This window comes from Rousettus aegyptiacus, unplaced genomic scaffold (assembly GCF_014176215.1).
Source record: "Rousettus aegyptiacus isolate mRouAeg1 unplaced genomic scaffold, mRouAeg1.p scaffold_m13_p_15, whole genome shotgun sequence".
NCBI classification, from domain to species: domain Eukaryota; kingdom Metazoa; phylum Chordata; class Mammalia; order Chiroptera; family Pteropodidae; genus Rousettus; species Rousettus aegyptiacus.
Genome location: NW_023416290.1, coordinates 40691677 through 40708091, shown reverse-complemented (window position 1 = coordinate 40708091; position 16415 = coordinate 40691677). Strand labels below are relative to the sequence as shown.

Genomic DNA, 16415 nt, shown 5'->3' with positions numbered 1-16415 from the left:
ACAGAGCCTGTACTCTACCGGGAAACATGGACGTTTCTATGTCTAAACCATTGATTCATTAATTCTTTCTTTCACTCACTCATTTGTTTGCTTAATTTGTAAAATCAACAAACACTTAAGTTTTTTTTTTATTGTTTCTAATCTTCCTCCACTGTTATTTTAAAGAATTTTTGTTAAAGATTGTGATTATCCGTACCGTTGGAAGGTCCACATTACTAATGCCCTGAAGCAGTCTGAGAAATAACTTTCCAATAAACCCTCTCAAAAGCCAAAAGATAGTGGATACTTTTCTACCTGAATCTAGGCATTTCTAAAATGGGTATAACATGACTTTTATATCAAACTTCTTTATTTCACTTCACTTTTAACGTGGCTGGGCTATACATATATAAAATATTGAATGAGACATGGAATGATGAATTTTCTTGATGCATTTATTAGTGTTGCTTAATTTCCTAGCTTGCTTGAAATTATTATCAATATTTATAACTAAATTTCAATCAAATTTTAAATCAATATAAGCTTCTAAAGCTCAAGTAAGACATAAACTTTCTCTTAGCATCTAAAATGTAAACTCTGCCTTTAAATAAACCTTCTTTGTAGGTTTTGAACATAAACAGAAATTTCTATTTATAAAATGAAAAATTGAGTGACAAAAGCCACCTACAGAAATCTTTCTGATCCAAATCATGCCTCGTTAGCACCTGAAAGACCCTTTAGCCTTTTTAGGGACTAATTTTCAAGTCGTCATTGTTGTTTCCGGGTTATATGCTGGGTCCCTGCCACCTGTTTTCAGTAGCTTTCAGAAGTTCATCTTATTCACTGAAAAAGCGCTAGACTCCCAGGATCTGAATGTTCACGGAGACCTCTGCTTCCTCTCCATACTAGTGCCACCATGACCAGCCACCGTGACCCGAATGTGAGGAACTCAGACTCTGCGTTTTGTCGATATGTCCTTGACACTCAAAAGTATCAGGGATGAAAACAAAACAGAAGATTGCTTCAAAATTAAGTCTTCTAAGGATTCATGAAAATGAAAACTGAGTAGGCTAAAAGTGCTTATTCTCAAGTATTCCAAATACTATTAGTATTTAAATTTATGTAAGGCAAATTGCCTTTCTGGAGACACTCAGGCCAATTTTTTCTTTAAAAATATTTATGTCAATGTATCATTATAGATATGAAGATCACTCAGGAAATAACTTTCCTTCTTATTCTAACAGTCAATTTGAAATAACTGTCCTGGCTACCTAATATGAACTGCTGAGAGTCAAGTTATCTCCTACACATAGATCTTTCTTATAAACAGGAGGCAAGGAAGTCCTGATGTTTGCTAATTTTATGTGATAAATAATTTATGAGTGTCTTCATGCATGCAATAAATGTCGAAAGCTTTCCATGACTCTAGTTTTTTGATATTGACTACCTACCATTAATGAGATCAACATAACCATCGCTCACTATAGCCACTGGTGAGAGTCTTCGAGTTTCTGTGTCAGAATCCAGGCTTTCGATAACCATCATTGCATACTCCATTCCAAAGCACCGATAGCTCTGCCATTCTGGAATGTATTTACAGGTTGAATCTCTAATAACGCCTAGAAACAAAGGTATATGCTTTTTAGTAATGAAAAAGAATATCTTTGTAAAAGCATCCACATATTTTTTTCCTTGTTATGTAAGATTAATAAGTAGAAAACATGGGATTTATTGAGTACATTAATCATTAAAAATAAAAGATACATTTTGTTTCAGAAAGACTAACAAAAAAACATCCAACAAACCTTTATAAGGTGCTTTCTCAGTGACAGGAATTCTAGTTCCATTTGGGTATGTGAGCATCACCTTAGGAATTCTGTAGTCTCCAATTCCAAATTGGCTATTTCCATTCCATTCATATTCTGATTGAGGTATCACTGAACCAGGATTTCCCAGAAAGGAGCCATCCATATCTCTAAGAAGAGATTTCCTTTTGGCATCACAAACCATGTCTACACAATCAGATGGATTCACCTTACTGCAGAGAGAAGGCAAAATGTATGAAAACTTAGATTTTGTATCCCTCCTGTTTCTAAAGAGCATTCGAATATACTTGAGTATTTAATAAGAGAACATACAAAAATACTTAATTGATTGGATCTTGTTTCCAAAAGGATTAAAAGTGGAACCAAGTAGCATATGTAATTAGCACTGTAATGAGGTCTGTTTTTCCATTGTGTTGATTTGGTCTATTATAAATTCATTAGCATTTCAAAAGGACAAGTTATACTGGTGGAATATAAAATTAAAATACCATCTTGTTATTCCATATTTTGTTGAATGACCAGTTTCATATTTGTGCATTTCTCACTGTATACTAACATGGCCCCACTAGGCAGGTGAATAGTTACCCTGTTTTTCAGGACATACAAATCCCAGGGTTGGCTGGGAAGTTTTTATTATTATTCCCTTCCTTTTCTTTTTTTTCACTGGGTCTTTAAAAATTATGAAAGTATTGTATGCTTACTGAAAAATAATCTAAATATTTGGTAAAAGTTCAGTCCCCTTCATTCCCTTCATCAAGCTCTTAGGCTCATCACAAATCGGAGGTTAGTATCTACTGTTATAAATTTTTGCCTATGTATATACAAACAGATATAAATGACTTGGATTATGATTGTTATGCTATATATTTTATAACCATTCTGTAAATATCCAAACTGAAAATATGAAATACTATAAATTCATCAGGCATTTCAACTATAGATGGTATTCTGCCTGTATCTTGAGCCACCTGGAGTGTTGATAGTTAACTAGTTATAATAATAAAGTAGCTGCTTAATTTGGAATGTACAATTGTATAGCATACATAGTATATAGTATACTTATACTATATCATCATATATTCTATGAGAAATATAATTTGTTACAGTTATAGCAACAAAATTAAAGTGGAAAGCTCAGATCTATTAGATATTATATAGTATATATCTCCTTTTTTTGTTATAAGAGAAACATAAAGTTATAAGTTGTTCCTTGCTGTAACACTGTAATAGTTTTGGAGATGATTTGAATAAATATTTCTGTAGTTCATGAGTTATTTGTTTTCAAGTTTGTGCAGAGTGCTTTTGCAAACAAATCTGTGAGTAGGGTGCCCAGTGGCACTCTTGTACGGCTTATGGCTTTGTCTTACTCAAATTCCAAAGAAACGGGGGCTGAAATATAAATTTCTGTTCAAGCCAGTTATTGAGGGAGTCCTCTCAAAAGGGAAGGGGAGAAGCCATATAGAGCAAGGGAAGGAAAAGAGACATGAATCATTGGCCAACATTTAGAGCTTTGGAGGTCTAGGTAGACTGCTGGGGTAAATAAAGGGTACCAACAGTATCTCAAATAAAGCACAGAATTCAAAGACATATTTTAAAATGTAGTTGTTTCTTCACGACCTAGATAATAAAATTATATATTAAATTTGAAAGATTCAATGATACCCAAATAAGAGCTAATAACTTTCTAGTGGGGAAATGCTCTATCAAGCCAGAAAACACCTCGGTTCAGCAATTACTAAATGAAAACCTGTGGGGTTGTCATCAAAACAAAATCAGATGAAGTAAAACTATTTATAAAATGTTGCATTTATCCGAAGAGTTGTCTATCTAATTTGACAGCATTATTCCTTGCTTTATCCCTATACTGACAATAGTCAACATCTCTAATAGAATATTTCTTTCCTCCAATATTCCTGGTCTGTACCTCATAGGAAGAATAGCAGCCATTGGCTATATTCTTTTAAGACTTAAAATCCAAGTGGTTCCGCTTCTAGAAATATTCTGACACCAACTGACCTTTGTGATTGAAAAATCACTGTGCTATGTTTCTGCATATTCTCAGTCACAGTGATTATAATAATTGACATTAAATATCTAAGTACATGTCATAAAATATATAGAAAGCAACAAGAAACAAGAGGTAAGGCAGAGGGAAGAAATGATATAGAGATATCTCTCATTCCTAATGATAATTAATGAAGAGATTAATATAAAACACACTTCTGTATCTATCGTTTATGTTTAATGATGGCGTTATTTATAATGAATGGAAAAAACAGTATATGAAAATGTACATATCAAGGCCTAGCTTTTTCAACTTAACTGAAAACACAGATGCATTAGTCTTAATTTTCATAACGCTGATTAAAATGTCATGAAATAACAGTTACTTTAATACAGCAACATTCTCAGATCTACGGCAAGGGAAAAAGACAATGGAAACTGTGAAGGTGGGAAAAAATGGGTTTCGATATATTTTACCTTATATCAGGCCTATGTATAAATATTTTTGCTTGTTCAGTAGTATCAACCAGCCGTATGTGCTTCACATGGATTGGATGCTGCAAATCCTCATTTAAAGGGTTAGTAATGAATATCACATTAGTTTCACCTGAACAAACATTCTTAAATCCAACAAATGTTGAACCTAAAACACAAATAATAGGAAAATAATTATTTTCTGTAGAGGACATAGCATAGTTTCATTTCACGTACATTCTAGCAAACACATCGCTTAATACTGCCTTGAACATAAAGCACTGACCTCACGTGGTAGATAAACCCACTGCTGTGGTAGATTGTTGTCTCCCTATATTAACACACTGAGTAGTCATTTCCATATTTCTCTGGGTTTGGTCACAGGGACAACAGCAATTGTGGTATAAGCAGATATGAAAAGTGCTTACACCGCAGGTCTCTTGGTGGTCTTGGGAATTCTATGATTTCCAGCATGTGAATAAGCCTAGTTCGGTCACTCTTATTACTCCAGCCTATGGCCAGCCGTAACCATCAACAAGCCCCAGAGGGAAGTGAGACTATCCTACAATAATCAGCCCTTTATCCATCCTGTAAACTGATGGCAGCCTAAGGAATAATCCCAGGTGACACCAGCAGAAGAACCATCCAGTTGATCAAAGGCCAAATTGCCAGTCCACAGGATCATGAGCTAATAAATGGCTGTTTAAAGCCTCTAATTTTGGAGGTGGCTAACTGAAACACTATTGTTCTCTTGGCCTTATTGCATATATTGTGTGGTCGAAAGGCAAACTTTATTGGATCCAAAGTGGTGCAATTTATACTACACAGCTCCCTGAAGTATCGAGAAGGAGCTAGGCTCCAGATGAGATCCATCTGTGCTAAGCTCCTTGCTCGGCCCTGCCTGACTCCCCTTACTCCTTTTCTTGCGAGAGCATGTGTTCAATAAACCTCTGGCTTTATTTCTAGACTACTTAATTTAAACAGCTGGTGCCAGAAGTGATCCTAAGATATGCACTGCAATGATGCAACAATGAATTTAGACCGCTCGATGGCCAGATGGGAATGAGGAACTCATTACTGGTGGTAGATGGAGTGCTGAGAGTCCCTAGCATGCTGTAATAGTGTAATTGTTAAAACTTCACCTGTGGTGAACTGGGATGGTATCTAGGTGGAAGGAGATGCTCTGGTTTGTACAGTAACTTTTTCAGTTGAATGGTACAGGGAAAATAGTAGTTACAAAGAAACCAGAAGTAGGTAACTATTGTTGACAATCCCTGATGCTTTGAAGAAAGAAAATGTAAGCTGAGGTGATCAATCACAACTTCAAAGGAAATCTCAGGACCTAATAATTAAACTAGCAGAATATTTACAGAGGGTTGAATTCTCAGTCCTGGCAAGTCTCCTATATCAAAGATAGGGTCTCGATATAAAAGAAGTGGTGCCCTAAGTTAGGATGGAGATATATAGGAAGATGCACTTGAACCCTGAAGCCTCAGATTCCTCTTGAATGCTCTAGATCTGTATAAGTGGCCCTCTTCTCCCTGATAGAGGATAGCTCTTCTATCTCACTTGTTTGAAATCGTGCAGAGACTTCAAAAAAGGTGAGTTTCTTGTAAGGCAAATCTTGCCTTTCTCAGGATCTGTCTCCATTTCCCCTTTTAGCAAATAGAGCAATAACTAGGGTTTAGTCTCTACACAGCCTGACTGGGGACATTGCAGGCCTGCTATGGGATGAGAGGGATTACACAGAAAGCTTGCCCTGTAGCTCCTTTGGAGTATAATACCTCTTATCCCATAGCAGGCCTAGAATGTCTCCAGTCAGGCAGAGGTTGGGCATGGAATCAGGAAAATATGTCAGGAGTAAATCATGACAGTGTTGGATCAGCGGGGACAGAATACAAAGCTGGATAGAGAAGAGTGTGTCAGTATGGATCGTATTCTCCCATGTTGCTGGCATGGCTTGTGTAAGCTTAGAAAAAATGATGTAGAATTGTGAAAATGTCCATGGTGAACCGTGGAAGAAGGGGCCAAAAAGCTTGGGAAAAATAGGGCATATTAGAACGAATCTATTACTCAATGCCACTTCAGCCCCACATGGGAAAGTCTGAAAGCAGGCACTGAAGGGTAGGGCCCAGTGTCATTTACTTCGTGTGAAGAGGAGTGGTCTGAGGTGAGGCTGCACACGGACCATGGGCAGTAGTAAATGACTTAGCTGGTTGGTCAGGAGTCTGGAAGGAACAAGATTGTACGACTGGGTAAAAGGAAGCCTGGGAGAAAAGCATGCAGGTAGGCAGTGGGAGGGAGCACAAAGGGCATATTAATGATCAACAAAGAGCATCCAAATAAATGACCGGGGTGACACGGCCAGTAGCTAGCTGTCAGCTCATCTCTGCCCTCGGACACTCACATTCCTGTGCGTTGGGCTAATGAACTGAGCAGCCCTGGGGTGGAGATGGAGATGGGTACGTACATCACCCAATCTGCACAGGCTCCTAGTTCCCAGGTTCATGAAGCTACTTCACTGCTTACTGTCTGACCTGACTTGCCAGCCACAGAGACCAAAGCTAAGTCTTCCACACTACCATTCCTTAGAAAATGAAAGAGTCAACTGAATTCAAGTTGATTATACTAGATTTCTTCTACCCTGGAAAGGTAATGATTTATTCTGGCTACGATTAATTTGTATTCCCAGTATGGGTTTTCCCTTCCTGCTTATAGGGATTCAGTCAGAGCCACCATCCTCACAGGATGCTCTAAATGCAAATGACACCCTGGATCAAAGAACATACTTCTAGCAAAAGGGGCACCGTGGTGTGCATCTGACGACCACATACGGCAGCATCTGGAAACAGCCTAACAGACTGGTGGAATAGTCTCCTCAAGGCACAGCTGAGGTGTCCGCTTTGGACATCTGCAAGAATGTGTTATTCACCTAACACCAGTAGCTACTATATGGTCCTGAATTCCTAAAATACAGAAAATACATGAAATGGTAACATAGGCTGGGAGGAGGAATAACCTTGTTCACCAAGATGCCCACAAACCCACGTGGAAAACTTGTGCTTCCAATCCTATAAGCTTAGGTTCTGTGAGTCCAGAGGTCATGATTCGTAGTAAGAGCCCCAGAAAACACAAGGCTGCGCTTACCTCACAGTCCTTTGGGCTCCTTGTCAGCATCGACCATTTGTCAGGGGTGAGTGAGCCTGGTCACCACGCAGAGTAAGGACTGCTACTACACAGTGGAGGTAGGGAGAACAATGTCTGCCTCGCACGCCCCCCTGGGGCTCATGCCCAGTGGGGACTGTAGATGAGCAAGTATTACAATCATGGCCTAATGAGGGAGCAGTAACCAGGGCTTATTTACAACAGAGCCAAGGGCATGGGCCAGGTGAGCCATCTTGACTAGCAGAAGTGTTAGTCACGGAGGAAGGGACTTTAGAAGGGTGATGGAGGAGGGAGACGATGATTATCATCTATGGTCTTGGGATCAACTGGGGCTGCTCACCATTTTTATTTATTTTTTTGTAATTTTCCCCTGAAATTGTGACCATTCAGGACCCTGGAGAAATCATGCCTTGGTGTAATAAACTTAATATAACTAATTTAAAAGAAGCAAGTGGATTGCTTCTCTGCATATTGACTGCTAACAGCTCGGAGCTGCCCTCTTTCGCAGAAAATTAGCCTTGAGCAAAGAGGAGTCACATCACCCAGGAAATCCAGGGCCTCCCCACAGAGGCAGCTGTAATCAATAACCAACTCAGTTAGGGGGTACATATAGGCCCCTCCACCTAAAATGTGATATCAACGCAGCGGCAATTTACACTCCAGAGCTCCTGGTAGGACAAAGTGAACCTACTCTCCGGCTTATACCGCATCCTTGCTTAGCAACGTCCGCTGCCCTGTTCATCCCTTCTCCTGAGTGTCTTCAAGTAAATGCACAAACATCCTCTTCTAAGGCTCTGCTTCCAGGGAACCCAGGCAAAGACGACCAATATTCATATGTTATCTTTCAAGACTATGTCTTATTAAAAAAGAGCACTTAATTGTATTTCTTCAAGAAATTTCATTTATAATGTTCCATTGCATAAGGATATTTTTATTGCCATATTTATAATATTGCAGAGCATATTTTTTTTAATTTATTGAACATATATGTTCAACTGAAGCGTATATAACATGTTAAATAAATAATTACCTGAGTTAGTAAAAGGTAACTCAGTGTTACCTGTAATGACGATAATTTGTTTTACATTTCTAGATGTAAAGTTCTGAGTACAATTTATTGAACCTCTTTCTTCAAAGTGACACTGGTTAAAATTATCATGAAAGAGAGACTCACTAAACTGAAATAGAGAATGACATGATGTATTTAATGGGCAAAATGGAAATAATTGATATGTTCACTACATTAATTTATATGTAATTATTTTACATTTTAAAGGAGGCAGCCTGGTACAGTGAAAGAGCAGTGGATTTTAAGTCAGAAGATACCGATTCTAATCCAAAGTCACTAATAGCTGCGGAATTTTGGCAAGCTTACGTGGGCTCTTAAGTTATATGGATTTAAATTTCTTCAGCTGCAAAAAGAGATAGTAATATATAACCGTACTTAAATGAAAGTGCTTTTACATTTCATAGAAACTAATTAGTATTAAATCAGTGTTTTTTTCTGTTGCTTTAGAAGAAAGATTAAATGTTGATCCTTTAATGTATATGAATTTTGCTGGGGCACCAGGTTTGGAATTGACTCTGATGTCTGATTTCCTTGCTTGTCATTTTGAACAGATTCATAGAAATCATCATTTTATTTTTACTAACAATGAAACATTATTAGTCATACTTAGTGTATTCTTTATAGATCTTAATTGAGTAGATTTGTCAAAGACCGTGTTTAAACTTGCCTGAGATTTCCAAAAGGCCGCTGATGGCATTGTAACTCATGATCCCGGCATGGGGCTTCCGGGGTGCCATGTTATGTGCTGAAGCAAAGGTAGGCCAGCAAATCCCACTTCTCCCTCCTTTTATAAAAAAAAAAAGGAAAGTTAATGAAATTCGAAAGGCACTCTTATGAACACCAAAATTAAAGCTCTAAAATATTTACCTGATGGAGGTCTGGAACTCCGATGGGCAGCAGAGAGTTTGATATTGGGGTCGTCATTAGACAGGACATCAGAACAATTAAATTCAGGGCTACTTCCAACAATTAATGAGTTCTATTAAAAAATTCAACCAGTACAGCTTTAATAATAGCTTTTACTAAAGGAGCACGTAATAATGGGTAATACTGAATTACACTGTAGTCAACATAACTATAAGTTTGAGAAGTGGATCATTCATTAAACCAAGATGAAAAAGATGTGATTTCTGCCCTGAGTGGAATTTCTGTCCTGGGGGGCGGGAGGGGGAGACAGACATGTAAATAATTATGGATAATGACATATTTCTAAGACAGAACTATGTCCAGGAAACAGTAGGAACAAGAGGAGGAGGGAGTGTCAATATTCTCTAAGCTGGTTCAGGAAAAACTTCATGGACAGAATGAAAATTTAACTTTCACAAGATTAGCAGGTGATAAGCCAGAAGACGTGAGGGAAAGGAGAGAGGAGAAAGAAGGATGGAGAGCTTCCTGGCAGAAGCGAATGAGAGTAAAGGTGGGAGAGCAAAGGACGAGCCAGAGCAGAAGTCAGATCCTTTGTGTTAGTCCTTCAATAACTTAACCCTTCTCAGAGTTGCTTCCTCCTTCGTGTGGCTTATTCATGTCTTACCTTAATTTGCACTGTTTTACTGGAAATTTTGTGAGACACAGCAGCTGGCATGTAAATCATTGAAAAAATGGCCATTCCATTGTCAACCAGAGTCACGTTATAGATCTGTACACTCTCTGTGGTCTGTAAAACAACTTGTGAGTTACACAGTACAAAATACAATCATAAAAACAAATAAATAATCACTATTTTGGATTGATTACCTGAAAATAAATTCCATAATCCCAGCATGTCCAAATGGTAAATCCCTGTATAAGAGAACACCCAGGAAGGCCATCCTGGTTCATATAGATACCATATAAGCCCCCATGGGCTTCATTGTCAACCCACTTTTCCAGGGCATTAGGCTGACCTTGAAAGAAAATATAGAACCAAATAATTAAGATTATAAATCATGCTGTATAGTTTTATAGGTAGTATCAGTTAAAGTTAAATTTCTTTTAAAAATTAAATATATAATTTTGACATAAATTTAAAAAGATAATCAAATATTTATGGTTTGGCTATTTATGATTTATTCTACTTAGTATTTACTGTTACCTAAATTGTCCCTTCCATTACTCAGAATAATTGTATGCTTATTTACAAAAGTTTGGTTTCATGTTAGTGCCCTTGACTTTATTACATTTGATTAAACTAAACATGAATCCCATTAGAAAGAGCATGACGTTGGTTTCGAACAAGGGCTGAACCTGACACACAAGCATACCGCTTGCTGTCTGTAAAACGCTTCCCCTGCACACCTTTCTGTTGCTGGCTCCTTCTGGTCATCCCATTTTCAATGTAAGTGTCACTCCCTTAGAAGGCCTTGCCTTCTTTGACTACCTGATTCAAAGTATCACCTCAGTCACTTTACCTGGCAATTAAATTTTTTTTCACTTAATACTTTATTATTACTTATTTGTGAATTATCCATCTCTTCTCTCCTATTAGAATGTAAGCTTCATGAGAAAAGATACTGTGTTTAGTTCACTTACTACCATATTCCCAGAGCAGGAAAGGTAATGCAGAGATAGATACTCATTATTTGTCGAATTAATCTATTCATGATCTTGGGAGAGTTGTTTAACCTTTAAGAACCTCAGTTTCCTCATATTTAAAAAGTTTTAGTGCCCAATTCAGGGTTGTCTCAAAATGAAATGAAATGACCCATGTAAAGTGCCTCAATAAATAAAAATTACACTCATAACTAATATGTAGGATAACTGAAGTGGATTTTAATAAATTTTACTTATGTCAAAATTAGACCAGAAACCTTAATAATTCCTTCATAACCATGCACAAATTGGAGGATTCCTTATAAACAGCAGCACAACCTCCAAATTGTACTTAGTCTCCAAAGATCTAACTTCATTCTATCTTCTACTGTTTTTTTCTTTTTCCTAGTCCTTCAAGATTGACATCTTATTTTCAAAAATGCTCTGCCTGGTTTCTATTTCAATTTCTCATAAAAAGTATTTTCATGTTCTCCCTTGGTTCCACTCAGTGTTGCTCCATGGACAAGTATAGCTCCACTCCTGGACCCAGTGTGGGTCATAATTCCCTTCCCAGCATCCCAGCCTCTCAACTTAGATAAGCTGATGTCTCATTCTGGGAACTTAAATCTTCAACTGCCCTGCAATGCTTCACATTTCAATTGCTTGAAATCCAAAAACTTTTATTAACACTTTAATTATTTAAGAATAACAACATAGTGAAAAATACATTATATGACATTACATATTAGTAAATATTCGTAGCCACAGGTTATATTTTGATTTTTAAAAAAACCACAATAACATTCAAAGATGTTTTAGAGAAATTACATATTTTTAATTTTAAGTAAAGAACATCCACTTTAAGCTGTTGGGAGCTAAAATATTTAATAAGCATATACCAAGGAATCAGTTAAATCTGTTGGCAAAGTTGTTTTATCTCTTCAAAATGTATTTTGCATAAGAATAAAATTAGCTTAAATCCAATAACTTTTGAATTTACAGAAGAAAATGCTGAGTCAAATAATCTTAAAAATAACTCTACCGAGATACAAAAAACAACTGTAGAAGGGATACAAATTTTTTAGAGAAAATGCCATTTCTTTTAACTAAGTTTCTCAAGAGGAAAAGCCTACAGCTCTATTATTTATTTTACTCCTTTGATCTGATAATTCATTATCTAGTTGAAAAATTAAGAAGTTATAAAGTTATACAATATTAAGTCATCAATCGCCCTGTTCTCACTCATCTTCTTTTTTACATTTTGTGTTTATGTAAATTCAAATACTGTACATATTCCCATTTTCTTCCCTTTCTTCCATAAAACATATTATACACAAAACAGTTTTATATATAGAGTACTGTTTTGTAACCACCATTAATCACTTTAGAATCTCCTAGAGATTTCTCCATATCAATACATAGAAATGTAACTTGTTTATGTTTTTTTAAAGGGGTCTACCGTTCCGACGTTTGGCTTTGTATAACCAGCCCACAATGAATGGACACAGGGCAGCTTTCAGTGTTCTGTTCTACAGACAATGCTGTGATGAATAACCTTATTCACAAATCCTTTTCTAACTGTTGTCGAGGCAACTGCTAGGTTATCAGAGTACAAATGCGGAGCCAAAGGTAAACCCCCCACCATTTTGGTAGCTATTGCCAGAGTTCCCTCTGGAGGGGATACATCCTTCTGCCCTTTAACCAGCAATGTGGAAGTGCTCCTGATTCCCTACAGCCTTGCCAAGAGAGCAGTTGTGTGGTTAAGTCTTGATTTTTACTCATCTGATAGAAATGTATCTGAGAACTATCTGTTGGAGTCCTTTGACTTTTTCAGGCTTGCAGATTTCAACACATGAAAGGTGAGCATGAATTCCTTTAAAGAGGAAGCATAAGACAGTAGCATATCCCTACAGGCATGTATCTCTATACTTAAAAAGGTTTGCTCTTACAAAGTGATGGAGGGATGAGGTACTCACTGTTTCATTACCAGACAAATCAAGAACTGAAATTGCTGTTAGAGTTTTGAGATTATAAACATGGAAAATAATTATCCTTAAAAGTTTATGCATTTTAATTTAGACCCAATAGTACCTTGAAGTAATCTAGCTTGTTGAGTTCTTTTGGGAAAAAGAAAATATTACATATGGAATTGACAAATAGTAACTATTTATTTCTAACACGTTTAGACAAGTTATTTCCTAGTTTTAGTGACTCTACACGAGACTTACTTGAGCAAGGTTCTCCATCAATACGGTAGCCTGCCCTTCCAAACCCGGCCACGACATTATTTTGTAAGATGGTATTGGTCCCTCTATTTATCTAATGTAATAATAATGAAAATGCTTTGGGTCAGGTTCTTACGCAATTTCACAATGAAAGCAAATATACAACATACATAAGAAAACTAATTATGATTACACTTTCAGGGGAAAAATTAAATTAATTATTCATCCCATTCAAACTTAAAATACAATTGAAATATTAAAATTACTTTCCATTCTTGATGTAAAACCATCACTAGGTACTATAACTCAGACTTCATAAGAAAAGTTCACTGAAGAGATTTGTTATTTCAGTCACTAATCCACTGTATGTGGTTCAATATTTATTTATAAGTCATAGACTAAATTCCAGTTTATAGCAAAGCTATAAAGTTACAAAGAGTTTTTCACATTTTTTTGGTTATATTCTATTACCAACTTGATTTATTTTAAGAAAGGACAACTAAGGCAATTATAGTGGACCACAAAATTCAATAGAAGTATTCACTAGTTTAAATAAAATCTGCTATATTAAAAGAACTGGGTTAGCATAAGTTTTAGGTAATTATTAAACAATTTCATCTTATGAGCCAAGTCAATGTGGTAGAAAATGAAAAGCATAGATGGAGCACAGAACGTTTAGTTTTTGCCGAGGGTGTCAGCAAAAACAGTCAAAACCTCAATTATTTAGAGCATATTAAACACCCTCATTTTTAAGGATTATGATGAAAAAGAGTCAACGCAATTCACAAAAGTAAAATACGTACTTTTTCTTTCATAAATACAGATAGCTTTAAAGTTTGGGAATTGACATTTGATTACATTCTAACATCTATTAATAGGTAAAAAAAGAACATTAAGTTTCAGGCTTTTAGCTTTTACTTTAAGGTGATTATTAATAGTTGCACAAAAACAAAATGCAATCTTTATCCCATCTTTCAAAGAGAGCTATTTTTAATTCTTTTTCATTCCTATGGCATAGGTAAGTAAAATAGAAACAAGAGAAAGCTATGTTTCCTCCAAACCCTTTCCCTGTCCTTTCTATCTTCTTGCTTGTAATCTCACTCTATATCTAAATAATGCTAGGAGAAACTTCATGGGAAACAAAGACGGAGCAATTAGTAAGACTGGATAACAGTATATAACCTTGCATATAGAATCATAAGAATTTTAGATGAGAAAGGGATTTTAGAGATACTATAGTCTATCACACTAATTTTCCATATGAGGAAGGAAGCAAGTCAAAATTAAGTAGTAACATGTGCGAGGTGCTCAGTCAATTAGCAGCAGAGACACTGTACTGTAACTTGAAAGCAATAATTAATGTTGAAGAAGCAAAGAAATAACAGAACTATTTAAGCCAATGGATATTAACACAAAGGAAAACCTTCAATGGCTATTGTTGCTCACAGCAGCTTTTAAGAAAGTTCATTCACTCCTTTAGCTAATTTATTAGTTCACCAATCTTTAAGCAAAAAATCGCTTTCAATAAAATTTTGTGATTTACAATTTCTACAGAAGTTATAATCTTCAATAAAGAAATTATAATTTTGTGTGGTTACAATTATAAATTTGTTCATGCTACCTCGATTGCTGCATGCCAGAGAGTTGAACTTGAATCTTCTCTGTCCTGATAGGTTCCTGGCCAAACTGAAAGTGCGACCAAGTTTCCTCGGACTCTGTTGGCATCCCCCCATATTCTTATGCCTGGGGGAAAAAAAAGTCCCACCTAAATAAACATACTTTTGTAATAAGTATTATGGGGCATATCTTTCATTTTTTTTATGAAATTAATTTTCTAGTTTGAGCCCAACAAATGAACCCCATAGATTTTAGAGTGAGCCCTATGACCTCTTCAATAGTGAAACTCTACCTCTTTAATAGACTATGTGAATTAAAATCTTCTGGGGTGCTTCTTAAATATGTGAGTTCACAGGCTCCACCTCAGATTTTAACAAATACACAAATTAATTTTCTATACATTAAATAAGTTTGTATTACATTTTATACTGATATTCAAGAAAGAATTACCTCTTAAAATCAAATATAATTTTTATCAAGTAATAACCTTTATTTATAAATAATCTTCTTGATTGGTATGTGAGGAGTATTTTAAAAGTCACAATAATTTAAACTATTGGTGATTAGATAACTCATAAGGTCATGGTTGGGTAAATAATTCTTCATGATCTATGCTGGCCAATATGGTATCCACGGCCACCTGTGACTACTTAAATGTAAAGTAAATACAATTATATTAAGTACAAAGAACAATTAAAATTAAAAATCCAGTTACTCAGTCACGCTAGCCATATTTCAAGTACTCAGTGGCCACATGTGGTTTAGTAATTACCATATTAGTGCAGGTAGAGACTATTCCCCTTCTCTCAGAAAGATCAACTGGGCAGCATGGCTCTAGAGCTTACAGATAAGATTGTCTCAGAAAGACAGGCTATTTGGACTGAAATATTATTATATTACCTTCCCCCACTGTAAAGTGAATGATGTTATCGTCTACATCCAATCCATCTGTCCCAAATACACCAATGGCTGGGGAAAAGCCATGGTGAAAAGCACAGCCTCGGATATAAGATGAACCATGTTCTTGAATCTACAAAACATTGGAATTCAGTGAATGTTTTAAAAATAAAATAAAAATATAGTTAAAGAAAAAACATAGAAGTAGGTGTTTTTCAGGAAACAAACCTTGATAAATAAAATATGCAATTTATATTCCACAAAAGGAGATGATTTCCCAGTAGGTCTTTTAATCCTGAGAAATTTCCACATATCTTGAACTTATGATTACATAAAGCAAAAAAGTATGCTTACTTTAAAAGCAGGTTAAAAAATTATCAAGTACTTTTCTATGCATTTATATTCCTATTATTACCTATATCATGCTAAATTACTAAAATTGATTTTTCAGAAATTTTTGATGAGCAGAATATTTTTGGGGGTGGGGATAATTTAGCCAAAGGGTTGCAATTCAAATGTCTATAGGAACCAGTCGACGAGTAGGTTAGGGGTTTCAATTTTAAACCTACAAGATTATTTTTATTTCCATAAAGTATGCTCTCTCATTTTTCTTACAGCACCAGCCATCTCAGAATGTTTATTTTCCCCCTT

The 16415-nt window shown here is 35.9% G+C and overlaps 1 protein-coding gene across 3 annotated transcripts in view; it reads right to left on the bottom strand.

The window, feature by feature from the left end:
• The window catches only part of PKHD1L1 (PKHD1 like 1), a 138887-nt gene that overhangs the window by 14943 nt on the left and 107529 nt on the right, over positions 1 to 16415 (bottom strand). For all 3 annotated transcript variants that reach the window (XM_036232973.1, XM_016158976.2, XM_036232974.1), the window contains 10 exons: positions 15768 to 15897; positions 14872 to 14993; positions 13254 to 13344; positions 10252 to 10400; positions 10049 to 10171; positions 9385 to 9496; positions 9185 to 9301; positions 4287 to 4452; positions 1785 to 2017; positions 1431 to 1598 (listed from right to left, as the gene is read on the bottom strand). In XM_036232973.1, coding sequence (XP_036088866.1) covers positions 1431 to 1598; positions 1785 to 2017; positions 4287 to 4452; positions 9185 to 9301; positions 9385 to 9496; positions 10049 to 10171; positions 10252 to 10400; positions 13254 to 13344; positions 14872 to 14993; positions 15768 to 15897 — 1411 coding nt within the window. The remainder of the gene's footprint in view (positions 1 to 1430; positions 1599 to 1784; positions 2018 to 4286; positions 4453 to 9184; positions 9302 to 9384; positions 9497 to 10048; positions 10172 to 10251; positions 10401 to 13253; positions 13345 to 14871; positions 14994 to 15767; positions 15898 to 16415) is intronic.